We start from the raw sequence: 15,626 nt of genomic DNA, 5'->3' as shown, positions 1-15,626 counted from the left end.
ACGTCATCGGCGCGGAAACAGGGCAAGATGAAAGCATCCGTATTGACTTCCGCTTATGCCCGAGAATTGCCCTTCGGAAACGCCTTGCAGCGGGGCCGCGCTCGCAGCGAGCGATAAGGCGAGAAAAAAGCCACGAGCTGTACGGAACCGACGAGGAGCGGAGAGCGCAGCTGCGCCCTCTCGCGACCGTTACGCATCTCCTTGTGGGTTGCGCGCAGCACCCTGTTTCCCCAAGACGAATGGCGCGGGATTACGAGAAGAAATGGCACCGAACGGAAGGGGCAACAGAAGAGAGAGGAAAGAATGGATAGATATAGCGCAGCTTGAGCATGTGCCACGCGGAGGGCGCAGAAATATATGTACCGAGATAGTGGACAGGCCCATCAACTATTGCACAGAGGTACCGCACGAGGGTATTCAAATGCGGGGCTTTAAGAATGAAATGTGACCGACGGCAGCGAATGGACGTGGTTTCGAAGGAATAAGAAAGCAAAAAAAAAAAAAACAACTGCGCCTGTCCTCGTGCTGCTCCTGAAGCACTTCTATTCGCGAAGCCGATGGACGCTGTGCAAACTATACAAAACGGGACGCAAACATGTACAACGCTATATACATGCACTGCCTTGCAAGGAGCGCTACGTGAAGAAACAATGGACGATGCGAGGTGTTGAAGTGAGGGAGCAGGTACCCTGTGTTTGTTCTCTTCCGTTGACCTTCCCAAAACCTCTGAATGCGTGAAAGCAGATCGAAACGCAGACCCCTAACGATCCCTGAACACCACGACGCAAAACCGCCCCCCCACTCCCAACAGTTGCAGTTGTCAAGAGCACTGCTAATATGGCGCATGGGCTAAACCCAGAGTCAGTGCAACCCAGAGTCAGTCAGCCGACCCCCGGAGATTTTTGTCGCCTAACTACGATGAATATTAATGTACCATAGTGCTTTTGACGTACATAAACACTTTTGTGATGCCTTACAATATGTTTTGACTATTTACAGTTTCTAGGCAGATTTCGTGCTGCATACAGCCTCCCTTTTGATTGGAGATTGGGCCAACACAGAAGCTACTCACGATGGCTACTTACCAGTGGCGACGATCTTTCCCGTAGTGTCGCTGAGACGTGTCTGGCCGGTGAACGCGTTTCGCACCTGGCACCGGTAGGTGTAGAACGCTTCTGAGGCCGTCGCCCCTAGGTCTCGTGCTACCAACTCACCAGTCGGCAGCATAGCATAACGGCCTTCCGCACCTGCGATGCGATGTGGTTCAGACTGGCAATAAGATAGACATCTGCATGGCTCTTCTCAGTTTTATTGTTAAAGTTTCTAATGTCTCGGTATATATTATGTCTTCTCCAGACCCGAAGAACAATTAAGGATGTATCGCTGTTTAACTTGGTTCTTGTTATCGACTGGGATATTACGAACGTGAACAAGTGGTTTTCTTGTTATTTAAATTACGTAGTCCCGTGAGGAAGGCTAATCTCCGTGGATGCGGAGAAAGCAACCGCCTCGTCATGTTCCTTGTACAAAAACGATTTTCTTCGCTTAAGCACAGAGCTGAAGATGTAACGTCGTGCGGTAGGTTTGCATCTTGATTTTACATCCTGGATTTTCATGTAAACTAGCGCTATTCGAAACACATCTTACAGGTAATTTTCGTTGTCTGTGACGATACAACGGTCGAGATAAAATTTGTGTCACCTCCACGAAAGCTTATAGCAACAATACGCTTAAGCTACTTCCATGCTGTTCCGCATATGTCCACCTTCATATACGATATGAATTATTTACTTCATCACTTCCGAGTGCATTTGGAAAAACGGTCAAGGTGATGTGCATCATAATGTACCAGGGATTTCAGATTACTCTCATGTGACGCGAGATAGCTAACGGACCTAATCGCTTTTCGAGTCGTTTTTTTATTATTTACTGGTGTTTTAAACGAACAATAACACTCCAGTTCTTCTTAATGCGCCATATTTTTTTTAAAGTTGCAAGCATTATGTGCGCGCACAAAGTCACTCTTGACGTTTGTGATGGCACAAACACTATTTTTTGTGCCTTAACGCCCATATGAAAACGTAACTTCATGTAGTATGTGTTGGCACGTTATTACTGCATCCTGTATTTTCACGCGATGCTGCGGTAGTTGAAACGCCCTTCACTTGTGCTTTTCGCCCTCCGTGAGTGAGTGAGTGAGTGAGTGAAACAACTTTATTTGGTCCACTATAGACGTAAGCGAACTCCACGTCACCTGGCTAGGCCCACTCGGGGACCATCAGGTGAAACCTGACGGCCCTCTCGCAAGCACTCTGGACTGCCAGGATTTGAGAGGTATGATCCTGGGCCCTAATTAGCTTCATCATTTTCTCCTGAGTGAAAGGGGGACCGGCAGAGGCGCAGCCCCACAGGACATGTTCGAAGTCCGCATAATCAACAGAACAATGTATCCTCTGGATTGAATTAGTGTCAATTTCCTCTAAACCTAACGGCAAGTACACTATTAAACCCCTTCCATCCGGTACCGCGTGCATCTGACTTCACATCGAGGATGAATATTTTACGTAATTGCTTTCGAGTTTATTTTAGGAAAGACTGAAGGCAATGTACAATATTATGTGCAAGGAGCCTCAGGAGGACATAAAACTAAGCTTTATTTGAGTACCAAAACCTTTATTATAATAGAAAGCCGTAGCGCGTTGTTGCCCCTGGTAGCGCATCATCTCTTAATGACCTTAGCTCGTTTCTAACTGTCACTTTGTGTTGGAAGGCTCAGCGCAACGTGAACTTAATGCATCAAGAGACTTCCGAAATCTGGGTTGTGGTGCACAAACAGGCTCTAGTTTCTAACAAATTAAAGGCCTACATTTTACGCGCGTCCTACACCAGCACACATCGTGCTACGAAGTTTTCAATAATGCTCAACGTGTCTCCGAACCTCACAGCAACATTTGTACGCGAGAAGCTTACGCTCAGGGGGACTTTCGAGAAACTGTCAGGTTTCCGAAAGTGGGTCATTACAGCAGTACAGACCTTCTTTTTGTTGCGTAAGGCAGTATCGCTATCGTTGTGCACTCTTATAACTTCATACGGCTCATCTATTTCGCCTGATTCGGCGCTTGTCTCCGTTCAAACAAACTGCTCCGCATTAAAGGACCAGATGATTCCGGCAGCGGTCGAATTCGAGGAACACACGGTGGCATCGAAAAACGGAGAGGTTTGGACGGCTGTAAAACAAATCGTTCGTCTTACATGGATTCAAAGAGGCTTTTCGCAACAGACAGCTGTACAGTCTTTTTCCTGGGCAGGGCAGTAGCATGGCGATGGTTTTCAGACTTGTATAAAGGTTTGCTATGGCTGTAAGTACATGTCATTGCTTTCAGTGGCCAGTTTTGATAGGTTTATCTGCTTGAAGAGCACATAGCGCCAACCTCCGTTGCTTAGTTTCTTGCTTCCGATTTGTTTCTCAATTTGCAGTCGGCACTTAAGGCGATTACACTTTCGCCACATGTAGGAGATCTCAGTTGCGCAAAACCCAAGCCCGTCATTTTTATGGTCTAATGGAGTAAGGTACACGACATGTGGGACACTTAATGGTATAGGTCTAGTTAAACAACTTCGCTTTCTTCGTTTTCTTTTCTCGTTGTCAACCGGTTTTTACAGTTGTAGTTCACTATAATACTTGCTCTAGCCTGGTAATGGGCTGAGATGCACTCTTCTTTTGTACGCCCATATTTTCTGTACAGCTCTTCATCTTTCAAATAGCAGTTCTATGTTGTATCGCTCGAAGCTTGTTATACTTGCAGTTGGACTTAGCATTGCTGTTAATTTTACGCAAGCTTCACAACGAATTCACAAAGAAATGCTCAAGTCGCTTTAGAACAACGAATTTGTCTTTTTAAGTGTTCACCGCTTCATGCTCAATTTACCACTGAGCGGGCTCGCGCGTAAAATCTCCTACAGACATTCAAAGGTTCGACTAGACGACGACGTTTATGCTCCAGAAGGCCAATAAATGCATATATTTAACCTAACCTACCCCAAAGTTACCAAAGCGTTGTCTTAGAAGCCGGGGAAAAAAATATAACGCTTTATCTTACCTTTTGGTGTGGTATTCTATAAAGCTTTGTTATTGGTTCTTTAGTGCTGCCGAATTCGTTAACTATCTCTGTCCATCCAGCAGGTATTGCCCTTTTACTTTAGCCATGGGTCATGCCAATATATTAGGACTTAACGCGTAACAGAAGCGGTAGCATTGCTTGAATGGTGCAAACAAACTTTCACAGTATCTCATCACAGCGTCATTCACCACCGGGCTGACATTTGCAGTTTTGTTCTTTTGTTGTGAAGTTCTTTGTCAGCGTGTGATGAAAGAGTTGAGGCACTGTCCTTATCTTTCCTTCCAAAATCTCGTCTTGAAAATAATAATTTAACCGGCCTCGAAGCTATCTTTCACTTAAAGACAAGCCTGCACTGCAAAATTTGTGGTGACTTCACTAGCCGAACGTTAACTTGAGTGAAAAAAAAAAAGCACATTCGTCATATGTGAAGAGTTACTTGCATATTCCGCATTATTGCAATGAATTTGCATGACGCATTTGCTCAGATAAATGACATCCTGTCTAGTTTAAGACTACCCTTCCGAAATAAGCTTACGCATATTAGGACTCGCATTTTATCATTATACAGCTCATATTTGGCCATGAATTTAGCGCTAGCACTCCACGTAATGAGATCCGCTTAGCTCGTGCATCAGTCTTTTTTATTTTTATTTGTTTTATATTTCGTCAGTATTACTTCATTGCTCTGGAACATATCACTTACTGTACGGCTGTTCCAGAGCACTTCCAGAGGTGCTCGATTAAATACGTAGTATCACCTACTTTTTCTTTATCCGACGCTATGCTTTCTTTCTTTCGTTTGCAACTTTAGTTTCCCACGCGCACGACTCTCGCGAGACCGCGGTAGGAGGATCCAACGCAAACGAAAAGAAAGGTTTATTATGGACCAGAGCCTACACAGCGTTCGGAAGGCCATAACGCCCAAAGACACGACGTTGTACCGAAGGCCACTGCTCTTGAGTGGATTACACGTAACAATCGAACCGGAAACTGCGCCGAAGTCAGCCACAACCCGAGCTGGACAGGAAGCGTAAGCAGCCGTCAGCGCTGCTTCGAAACATCAAGAACGCAGCTCCTCATCGCGCAAGAGAACTCGAAGCGTGCGTCGAACTCTAGACAACCAGACGCACCGGCAAAGCTTCGGTGCTCTTAATCGATTGCTCTCTCTCTCTCTCTCTCTCTCGCTCTCTCTATTTCTCTTTAATTTTTACGTTGCATTATGTATCGCTTCATTTCTCTCTTTCCTCCTTTTATTTATTTCTCTCTGTATATTTACGCTATCTTTATTTTTAATGTTCTTTCTTACAAGAACAGACATTTGCTCTTGTTTACAGAGTTGCGTCTAAGAAGAGCAACCGTGAGCACCTTTTCCGAAAATAAGCCCTCGCTTCGTCGAGCCGATATAAGCGAGCGAAGCGAAAGCATCCAGGATAAAACATTTTTGTGAAAGCTCGTCCGAAGCTGAAAGGCTCCGCGACGTCGTCGATACACCTGTAACTGTTTGCTATAGAAAACGGCTAGGTTTCGCCGCGAAAGCTTACAAATACGACGAATGCTTGCTTGCACTGGTCTAGGGAATGCATTCGCTAAAGAGTAAACACTGTAGCTTCAAGTGTTAAGAACAGTTCGCGGACATTTTTTCTTCCCTTGTATTTTTTTTTCCTGTTTTGCGCGTGGCTTCACTTACGAGGCATGCAGAACAATTTCTATCGTCGCATTGAAGCATTCGTTTGTTTGTACAAATGGCAGATATTTTCGAGCGCAGCAGACCTTATTCGAGTACTTCAGCAATATAAATACGTCGCGACAGTGCGCTTGGAAAGATGACATGCAAAAAGAAGGGCATAGAAGGATTGTGCGCGTTTGGTAGTGCGACATATATACGATTCGCTGTAGCGGATATGTAAGCGGTTAAGTATACACGAATGGGACTATATCGTGTGCGTTTATGCCGAAGCCACATTGCCTAGAGAACACGAAGCGTACGCATTTTGCTGCTTTGATGTTCTAATTTCGTCTCTGCTAGTTGGGCAGTCTTTAGAAACATTCAGAGCACTCCTGGTGTCCCACACACGCACGCACGCACGCACGCAAACACACACACACACCTCTTCTACGTCACTTCCGTCTCTCAGGCAACGTAACTTCTGCCACCGTCCATATATACAGTAGTAATGCGAATCGAGAAAAGCATAAAAATGAAAAAAAAAAAGACTGGCTGCTGTCGATTTAAGTACGTTTAACACCAAACGACGCGTTATCAACACTCACTTCACCCCAGCGGCGCGGAAACGTCATTTCCGGCTCCCTCTTCGGAAGGGGGAGGGGGGTTGCGATGTGCGGACGCGCTGTAAATGAGGCGCTTTACAACGTTCCCGCGCCGCTTGCCTCACCGAAAAACGAGCGGCTGCGCGCTATCGCCCCAACCTCGACGGGCTCCAAAAAAAGGAGCGCGCGCCTCGTTAAGCGAACCGGGAAAACGGTGCCTCCTCGCGCGCGCGCGGCCATATTTTACCACTCGGGAAGTTCCCTGAACTGGATGGCGAGGGCCTCGGATGGCACAACGCGAGCCGTATCTCGTACAACGGGGTAGGCGCCTCCTCTCGTTTGAGTTACATAGAGTGTGCCCGCAGTGAGATCTGCAGAATCAAATTCGCAGTTCTTTTTTGGCAGACCGAGCAGGCGTTTGCGGGCGACGAATTTGCAGTTGTTTTTCTTTTTCTGTTGCGCGTTTATTCGATGCGCGGAGAGACATCACGCGGCTGACAGTTTTAAAGCACATTACTGCGGTTGTTTTGGTACCACCCAGAATACATCGCCACTAAAGTTCAGTAGCGGCTAAGAAAAAAAATGTGTAAGAAAAAGTATGCCAGTTCAACACGTATGCTTCCCAAAGTATTATTATTATTATTCGTGTGAAGATATGTACAAACATCAATAAAAGGAAGAAACCCGGGCTTCGAAAGTGTAAGTAGGTTAAGTGAACGCAAATATTTTCTAGGCATGGAGAACACATCTCTTCAAAGCATTTAGTGTCACCATCGGTGTGGATTCTGAAAGTAATGCAAGCGCCGTGATTTGCCGTCAAAGGAATGGTAGGCAGCGAATTAGAGATGTAGAACGAAAGAACGTCTATTATACACGATCAGCAATAAAGGTCGCTGCGCTCTTTCTTTGCGGAGTGTGCACATTCTTCCTGTTTATTACTGTTCTTCTTTCCTCGTCTTCCCGTCTCCTTGCGCATTTCCCCCGGCACAGGCAAGAGAAGAAAATCTTTTTTTTTTTTCTCAAGTGTACTTCTCTGCACTGAAATTCGCAAGCGTAAATGGTGGTGCCAATCGTCGTTTAAATAAAGTAGTGGCAGCTTCGTATGCTGGGACTTGTCTGCCGTGCGTGGTTGCGTCACAAGAGCCACGTTCAACGCGCAAACTGGGCACGTAACGCGCTGACTGCGAAACTGGCTACGTCGTCATTCTATATGCCTTGTGGAAAAACTAGCTTTGCAGTCAGGAAAGTGGTCTTGGTCGTTCATGTATCTTTTCATTACGTTTAAAATAGAAGTTAGACTAAAATGTGTTATTATATGTTATTATAACTAATTACTGCTCTCGAACGCATTCCCGTGTTCCTGTGGCTTCGAAGGGTGAGAAAAATAGAGAGAAGGCTCCCTATTGACATACGGGAAATCATGCCAGCACATATGTAGGCGCGCACGTGCTATAAACAAAGAGAGGTGGTAAAAGCCTCTCGTGAGTTTCTTGAGGACAGTAATCTCATTAGTTCTTTGTGAACAGCGAGGTTAAGTGACATTAAGTATGCCTCACAACAACACCGTGATGACTGACTTTGTACTATTTGACATTTTGTGTGCTTCAATGCGGTTTTATCGTGTCACAGAGTTCTTGCACGCTATGCTTTTAATTGATACATTTAACGACGAGCCGAGTAAGTGTGCTTGTCACAGATGATACGCTGGCTATGTATTCGGCATGCCTAGATTGACAGTTTTTCCGCGGCCTTTGCGCATTTGCAGAGTGAGTCTAGGGAGTTGCACTATGGTGCGATTATAAAAAATTTTGACTATATATTTTAATTTTTCAGTTTATGTCCTTCCCTCATCTAGATATTTAATGTGCGTTTGGGTTAACATTGATTTAGGCATAGCCGGCTCATAATTAGCCAGACTTACCATATTGTCACATTTAACACAAACAAACCTACATGCTACTCTGCATATGGAAGACGATCGAGAACAGAAAAGCCCTAGGCAGAGAAGGGCGGGAAGGAAGAAAAAAAGGCAAGAAAATAAATTACCATGCATGCTGGTACGTACAGGTGAGACAGAAGGCATGGCGTTGAAGTAAACCAGCAGGAGACGGTCAAACAAGCCAACGCAAGCCAAGCAAAACACTGCTACGAAGTAGAACGTATAGGAGAAGGCCTATGCCTTCGATGGGCGCTTCCTTTACCGGCGTTACTATACCGCCATTGCCAGGTGTCGTCCTCGCACGTGCGACGCGAACGCGGTGTGCACAGCTGCCACTAAGCAACCGGCCCGGTCGGAGAGTGTGGTAATGGCGTTCTGTTGGAGGCAGCGCGCTTTGTTTCGACTTGCCGCATCTTGGCCAGATGAAACAATTAGTGTTAATTATAGGTCGCAGTCAGTTTACTCGTTCAGCTAATCGGCTGTCTAAACACCAGTACGGCCGTCTGTAAGCCCCGCGAGAAAGATTTTTGACCTATTTTGAGCTCCCACTGAAAGCGTTTTTCGTGTACCCTTTAGACAGCGCGTCGCAGACAACGAAAGGTACCACGAAACATTGTACACATGCATAGCTGCAGAGTTAACTAACAAAGACGCCGACAAGCATTGACTACTAACTAAAGTTCTATCACACAAACCGATGAATGTTGGCAACAGTACCACAACACACCTTGGGAGCACAGAAACAACTGTGGAGCTCATCCCTGAAAAAGATACTAACCTTCAAAACGATCATTCCTTTTTCGCTCAGTGAAGCTGAAAGTTGACGTCTACAGTCATTAGGTTTGGCTTATTTTCGTGACCTCTATATTGCCGTTGTTGCCTGACTTATGTGACTGCTATGAATCTCTCGATGGAAATTTGCATATAAGAATGATCGGTTTTGTATTCACAAATCCATACGTACGTATCAATGGCTGTTAGGAATTGCAGACCGTGCCCTCAAAGGCACTGAGTGAGCAAATATGAAAGTCATGGCCTTCAGAAGTCGAGATAAGACCACTTGCACAGGCCGGAGCCAGAGAGAGGGATGGGGAGAGAGAGAGAGAGAGAGAGAGAGAGAGAAGGAAAAGAAAACGCAGGTAGGTTGACGAGGCTGCACCTGTTTTGCTTCAATACATTGGAGAATAATACATACTAGTGTTAGTCAAAGTCACGTGTTAAGCTAACATTCACTCAGCACTGGAGGAATATGGAAAGGCCGTTTATTACGGGGAGAAACTGCGAATGATCTTCTCTTTTTTTCCATGTGAAGTTGGGAGGGAACACTTAACTTTCAAGTGCATTCTAAATGAGGGGGTGGCTGCACTGTTTAATCATTTTCACGTAAAATGCCTCTTATTGCTGGCAGTTGTCAGTGGGAAAGACCACGAAAGAAAGTATCGGTGCAGCTAAAATGGCGCGGAATAAAATTAAGCTAGCGCTAGAAAGACATAGACACGGACAAGACAGAACGCCAAGGCAGGACTCGTCCAACAACAAGTCTTGTTATGAAATGGAACAGTGTGTGGTATAGAATGTCAGCGTGTCATTTCTTTGTCCAATTAGTGAGAAAGTTCAATTTTATTGCGCACTTGGCACGTGTTAGTTCCTCGTAACATGAATCAGTTCATTGCGTGAGTTATGTTTTTTTTTTTCTTTTATTGGTGTTGTAGACCCCTAGCTAATGTGTTTAAGTTATCTGCATTATGCTTGTACGTATATTACATTCATATTATCGGTGGAAAAGAAGTTGGAAGTGAGTATGGTCCTCGCGCTGTTGGTTATAATCTCATTAGATGCCCACCACTCGTTCAATTCCTAACAGTGCGATCGTATGAGCAATGTTACAGAAACGCAGGTTGAAGGCTAACGACGTTCACAAATCGACAGGAGACTAAGCGCGCAGTGCACGTCATTTCATATACTTTGTCTTATCCGCAACTATTACCATCATGCGTCACGCTGGTGACGCATGACCACGAGACAGAAATACAAGGAAATGTTGCGAGCAAAACATCTTTGAATATGTTACTGGGACCAGGAAAAAATAGAGCCCAGAGAGAAGCCAAAGCGCTAAAAAGAAACCTTTTGAATCGGCATAAGTCAGGCGACATTAATAAAATCGATAATTGGACGACGTCTGGACCTGGCCGGAAGTCTGTTCAAATAACGAGAAATTAAGCTTAACGCCAGTCGAAAGTGTGTGGTAAAATGAAAAACAGAAAAAAAAGAGAGGGGGGGGGGGGCGTTCTGGCATCCACGCGGAAACATTGTTCACTGCAAGTTTGTGTTAAAAGACTGCTAGGTTTCCTGTATGTAAGCAATAGCGCCTTTTCGGTTGGCGTTCAGTTTACTCCGTCTTGATGCGAAAACAGATGATAAACCTTTACACGAAAAAACGTGAAAAAATAGAAGGCATGCACCATTAAAAATGTGCAGTACTCCTGAAGAAAATAGCAAAAGCAGTGAAAGTATATAAAACAAAAATAAAGAAATACACCACTATCAATATTGCGGATAAAAACATTCAAAATACCGGTTATTTCTACATGCTGGAGAAATGCTTCGAGTGTAAGCGGTACTAAAAGAAGTAGATGTACAAACACACACACACAGACACTGGCGTCTTACCACATCATCACGAGAGTTTGCACTTCTCTCTTATGTAAATAAGTTTTCAACAGCTCAGGGCCGTATATAGGAAGTTACGTGCGGCCCAACCACAACCTATAAAAAAAACGAAGCTCTCAACACCGAACCAACCTGCAAGTGTACACTCCTAACTTTATACAGCAAGTTCTTACAAAAAAAAAAGAAAGAAAAAGCGGGGTGTAACACTGAGTTACTAGGGCAGTGAAAAATAAAATATTCCCTCATTAGTCGGTAACATCAGGCCACCGCTTTGCGACAGCATGCCCGACAGACTTAGCGGGAAAGTAAAAATAAGCCGAGGCTAGTAACCATAGCCCTCGAGCACGCGATAATTTATTGTTTCTTCATACATCTTCGCTGTCCTCGCACAAGACTGTTAAGATTATTCGTTGCAATCTCCAAAGGTCGCTAAAGCATTTATTTTTACCCTAAAGTGCGGCATTCCCGTTGCCCATGTCGCTGCCTTCTGTCGCTTGATTAAGGAGATCCAAAATGCCGTATACCTCCCCATTCCCTACGCATAAAGTCTGTTTCTATTTGTGTGCGTTTCATCATAGGTTATATTTCGCTCTGCTAAAAAAAGAAAAAAGAAGTAATTATTCTTGTACCGCGTGCGCATCATGCTTTGTACAGTGCAGCAGCTGTAGGACGTTAACCTGACGTCTCGAAGATTTGTGAGCATTATCTAAGTTACTTTCGGTTCAGTAAGAAAGCGTACAGCACTTGGTAGTCTGTCCTTGCCACGTTCGTTGTTTTTTTTTTTTTAGTTGTTGGCGTTGTTGCGAAAATAGCAACAAAATTTAAATGGTGCAAAAAAAATTTGCGCCTAGGAAGGGAACGATGACATTCTGACGGCAATGCGATGAAGTGGCAGTCCAGAAAAACTGCACGTTAGCCAAGGAAAGAAAGAATCACCTGCCACTGAAGAAAGGCCGATGGCGGGGATTGTGATGTAGTTTGACGGTAAGTAATGCACCACTGAAGTTGCGTAAATGGCCTGATGCTTTGTACAGACCTCACTCCTACTGAGCGCTGCTTGAATATTACATGGCTAAGCTTAGTTTATATAATAATATAACATATACAATATTATATCACACTGGTTGGCCATGATGGCTTCTACGTTTTCGGAGACGCGGAATATATCCCTCCAGAGGAACACTCATGGCACAAAAGAGCACTGCATCCATGGACCTATGTGGTTGTGGTTCATTTGACCAAGTCGTTCAAGAATATTAGTCGCTAAGCACCGTGCCAATACATTTTTGTCGATGACATAAACACCAAACTGCATGCGACGCGGCAACGTTATTTATTTATTTATTTATTTATTTATTTATTTATTTATTTATTTATTTATTTATTTATTTATTTATCAATCATACCCTCAGGGCCAGAGGCATTATAGAGGGGAGTGGTACAAAAGAAAATGTGGTACGTTGGAAGTATAAACAAAACGCAGCGATTAATATGAACAAAACACAATGCTAGAATAGAAGAGGCTTCTTTCTGTGCAATGTTAGCTGCTGTGAAACAAAAGACATTCCTCGTTATGCAATGTTAGCTAAAGTTTCACGAAAAAGGCTGTTATCGGCAGTATTTACGATATCAGCGTGAAGGTGGCTTCAATCTATACATGTACGCGGGAAAAAAGACTGGAGAAAACGCTTTGTGTGGCATAGATAAGTCCCAACTTCATTACACTGATCAACACGCTGTTATACATAATGTGGTCTTTAAAGGATTGCATGTGCAGTGTAGAATGATGATAAATCCTATGACAGAGTGCTAGACGTGCGATTCTACGTCGCACAGGCAGCAAAGGAAGACTGAGATAATGTTTCATGAAAGAAATACTCGCAGTTCTATTATAATTAGAAAATATAAATCGAACTGAGAAATTTTGGACAAGTTCTAAAGCCGTTTTCCGGTTATCCTGGCCAGGATCCAATACAGAAATAGCGTATTCTAATTTAGGGCATATTTGAGTTTTATAGAGTAGGTGTTTTAGGTTAGAAGGTGAGCTAGCGAAGGTACGGCGCAAGTAGTCTAACATACGGTTAACATACGGTTAAGAATTAAAACTGAGTGCGGTTTCTTAGAAAGAGCTTAATACACGTGAGAAGGTTAATATCTAGATTTAGTTTATTTAATTTGTACTAGAGAAGTCTGTGGCAAACCTTGCCAAACGCTTTAGAGAAATCTAAGAATATACAGCCGACAAAAGAAGAACGATCCAAAATTTGATGTAGCTCGTGAGTGAATGAAGACAGTTGTGTTTCACATTAGAAAGCTTTGCGAAAGCCGTGCTGAGCAGGGGCGAAAATGAATTATACTCGATGAATTTAACAGCGTTAGAAAAAAAATTATAGTTCAAGTAGTTTACAACACGTGCTAGTCAACGAAATGGGACGTTAGTTATTTGGTGAATTTTTTCTTTTTTTGTTGTTACCTGACTTACGTAGGGTAACCACCTACCCGATCGTCCATTCTTTAGGTAGTGTGGACGTATCTAGAAGGACTGCAGAAAAAGCTTTGTAAGAATAAGTGAACTAACAGTATTAGTACTTTTTAGGAATTTTGTGTTTATTGAGTCATAGGCGGTAGAAGAGTAAGTATCAAGAGAATTAAATAGTTTTAGAACACCAGACGTTTCCACAATAATTGGAGGCACTTGTGTAAAGTCATATTCATGTGTGGCAGGCAGAACACTTTTACACTTGGTCGAAAACTTTTTGATGAAGGTATTGTTTAAGAGAGTAGCACATTGCTCGCGTGGAAGACGGGAAGCTGAAGAATCGTCCAAGGCGATGTGGTCACTAGACGGGGGGATTGATAGTTCTCCAAAATTTTTCAACATTATTTGTTAACATAGATGGAAGAGTGGTAGAAAAAAAATTTATGCTTAACAACCTTTAAGGCAGTTATGTAAGTATCAAATGCTAATTTGTAAGTCGCCCACCTCGATTCGGTGGGTGAGCTTTTAAAATTAAATTAAGTTATGGGGCTTTACGTGCCAAAACTACTTTCTGATTATGAGGCACGCCGCAATGGGGGACTCCGGAAATTTCGACCACCTGGGGTTCTTTAATTTGCATCTAAATCTAAGTACACGGGTGTTTTCGCATTTCGCCCCCATCGAAATGCGGCCGCCGTGGCCAGGATTCGATCCCACGACCTCGTGCTCAGCAGCCTAACACCATAGCCGGTGGGGGAGCTTTTAAAGCCAAGCGAAAAAAACGTTTCTTTCGGTTGGGAAGCCGCTTGATATGGGGGCCATACTAGGGTGCTTGTGGATTTAGAACCATTGTGAGAGCTGGTATATGCTTCTTGGCTAGTTTGTTTACTTTAGCAACGAACAAGTTCCAGTTAGTTTGGACTGAACGGTTGTCAAAATCAGGCAGGAAGTCGTCTAGAAATGAGGTTAATTCTCTGTCATTTGCGTCAAAGTCGGCCTTTTTTGTAATCGTGTATAATCTTCCGCTGTTTCGTGGTTTTGGGACCAGTTTAGTTGAAAGCAAAATGAAGAAGACAATGATCGCTTTTGCCACGTAAATGTGTGATTTAAGACATTAGGTCAGGATAAGAAATTAGAATTAAGTCAAGGGTATTTGTTACAATGGCAGAGGATGGCATAGAATCGGTAACGAGTTGTGAAAGCGAAAAAACAAAACATGCTTCTAAAAACTCCTTAGCTTGTTCTGAAAAAGGCGACAGATAGGGTCGGTCATTGTTCCACGTAATGTTTGGAAAGTTGAAGTCACCGAGGACTACTATGGGCGATGAAGGAAAGCAATTGCGTACATGGTAAATAGTGCCATGGTATTCATTGGCAAATAAAGATGACGGAGAGGGTACGCGGTAGAACACACCTATTATTATGGTTTAATGACCAAGGGTAATGGAAGCCCAAAAAGTTCCCAGGGCCCCGATAGCGCTGATGGGAGATGAAGGTTTGTCTTTTGATATGGCCAAGAGAATACCTTCTCTGTGCGCAGTGAGATCGCAATGGTGTAAAATGTAGTTCTGTGCGCAATGAAAAAAGTTCAACGTCACTGACATGAGGTGGCAACCATGTTTCGGTTAGGGCAACAATTTGGGCGTCGCATGAGTCTGTTGCGGATGATAACGGATGGTATTTATTAAGAATGCTGCGAACGTTGGTTAACAGGACTGATGTCGGAAGACGTGATGACGGGAGACAGCCGCTACCCTTCTCGTTTTCTTACGATCACACACGTGTCGCATGTGGTAAATGATTGTCAGTGTTGACTGTGTTGTCGATGATGTGTCACGAATTCTTGGTTGCAGTACACAGACAGATCCACCTATCTTCGTTGCAGAAGTTCACTTTGTTAAGAACGGCCCGCTGAGGTGCAAGTTTTTCCAGCCAGTTGCTACAGCGGCGTCAACTTTTCCTGGAACGCCACCGCAACCCTCTAGCCACACGGCGTCACTAAGTCTACTGTGTCCGCAGGACAATGCGCCACGTCCGCCACTCTGCGTCGCGGGATTGCCGAGATGAGTTCGACGAACCAGGCTTTATGACTGAACACGCCACCGCCGACCTGGCCTGCCGCGAGCTGGGGAGTTGCCGAGGGAACGTC

The 15,626-nt window shown here is 44.1% G+C and overlaps 1 protein-coding gene across 1 annotated transcript in view; it reads right to left on the bottom strand.

The window, feature by feature from the left end:
• The window catches only part of LOC126536769 (cell adhesion molecule Dscam1-like), a 114,555-nt gene that overhangs the window by 45,033 nt on the left and 53,896 nt on the right, over positions 1–15,626 (bottom strand). The window contains exon 6 of the mRNA XM_055073902.2: positions 1,086–1,247. Coding sequence (XP_054929877.2) covers positions 1,086–1,247 — 162 coding nt within the window. The remainder of the gene's footprint in view (positions 1–1,085; positions 1,248–15,626) is intronic.

Source organism: Dermacentor andersoni, chromosome 4, assembly GCF_023375885.2.
Source record: "Dermacentor andersoni chromosome 4, qqDerAnde1_hic_scaffold, whole genome shotgun sequence".
Lineage (NCBI taxonomy): Eukaryota > Metazoa > Arthropoda > Arachnida > Ixodida > Ixodidae > Dermacentor > Dermacentor andersoni.
This window is presented reverse-complemented; position numbering and strand designations above follow the sequence as displayed.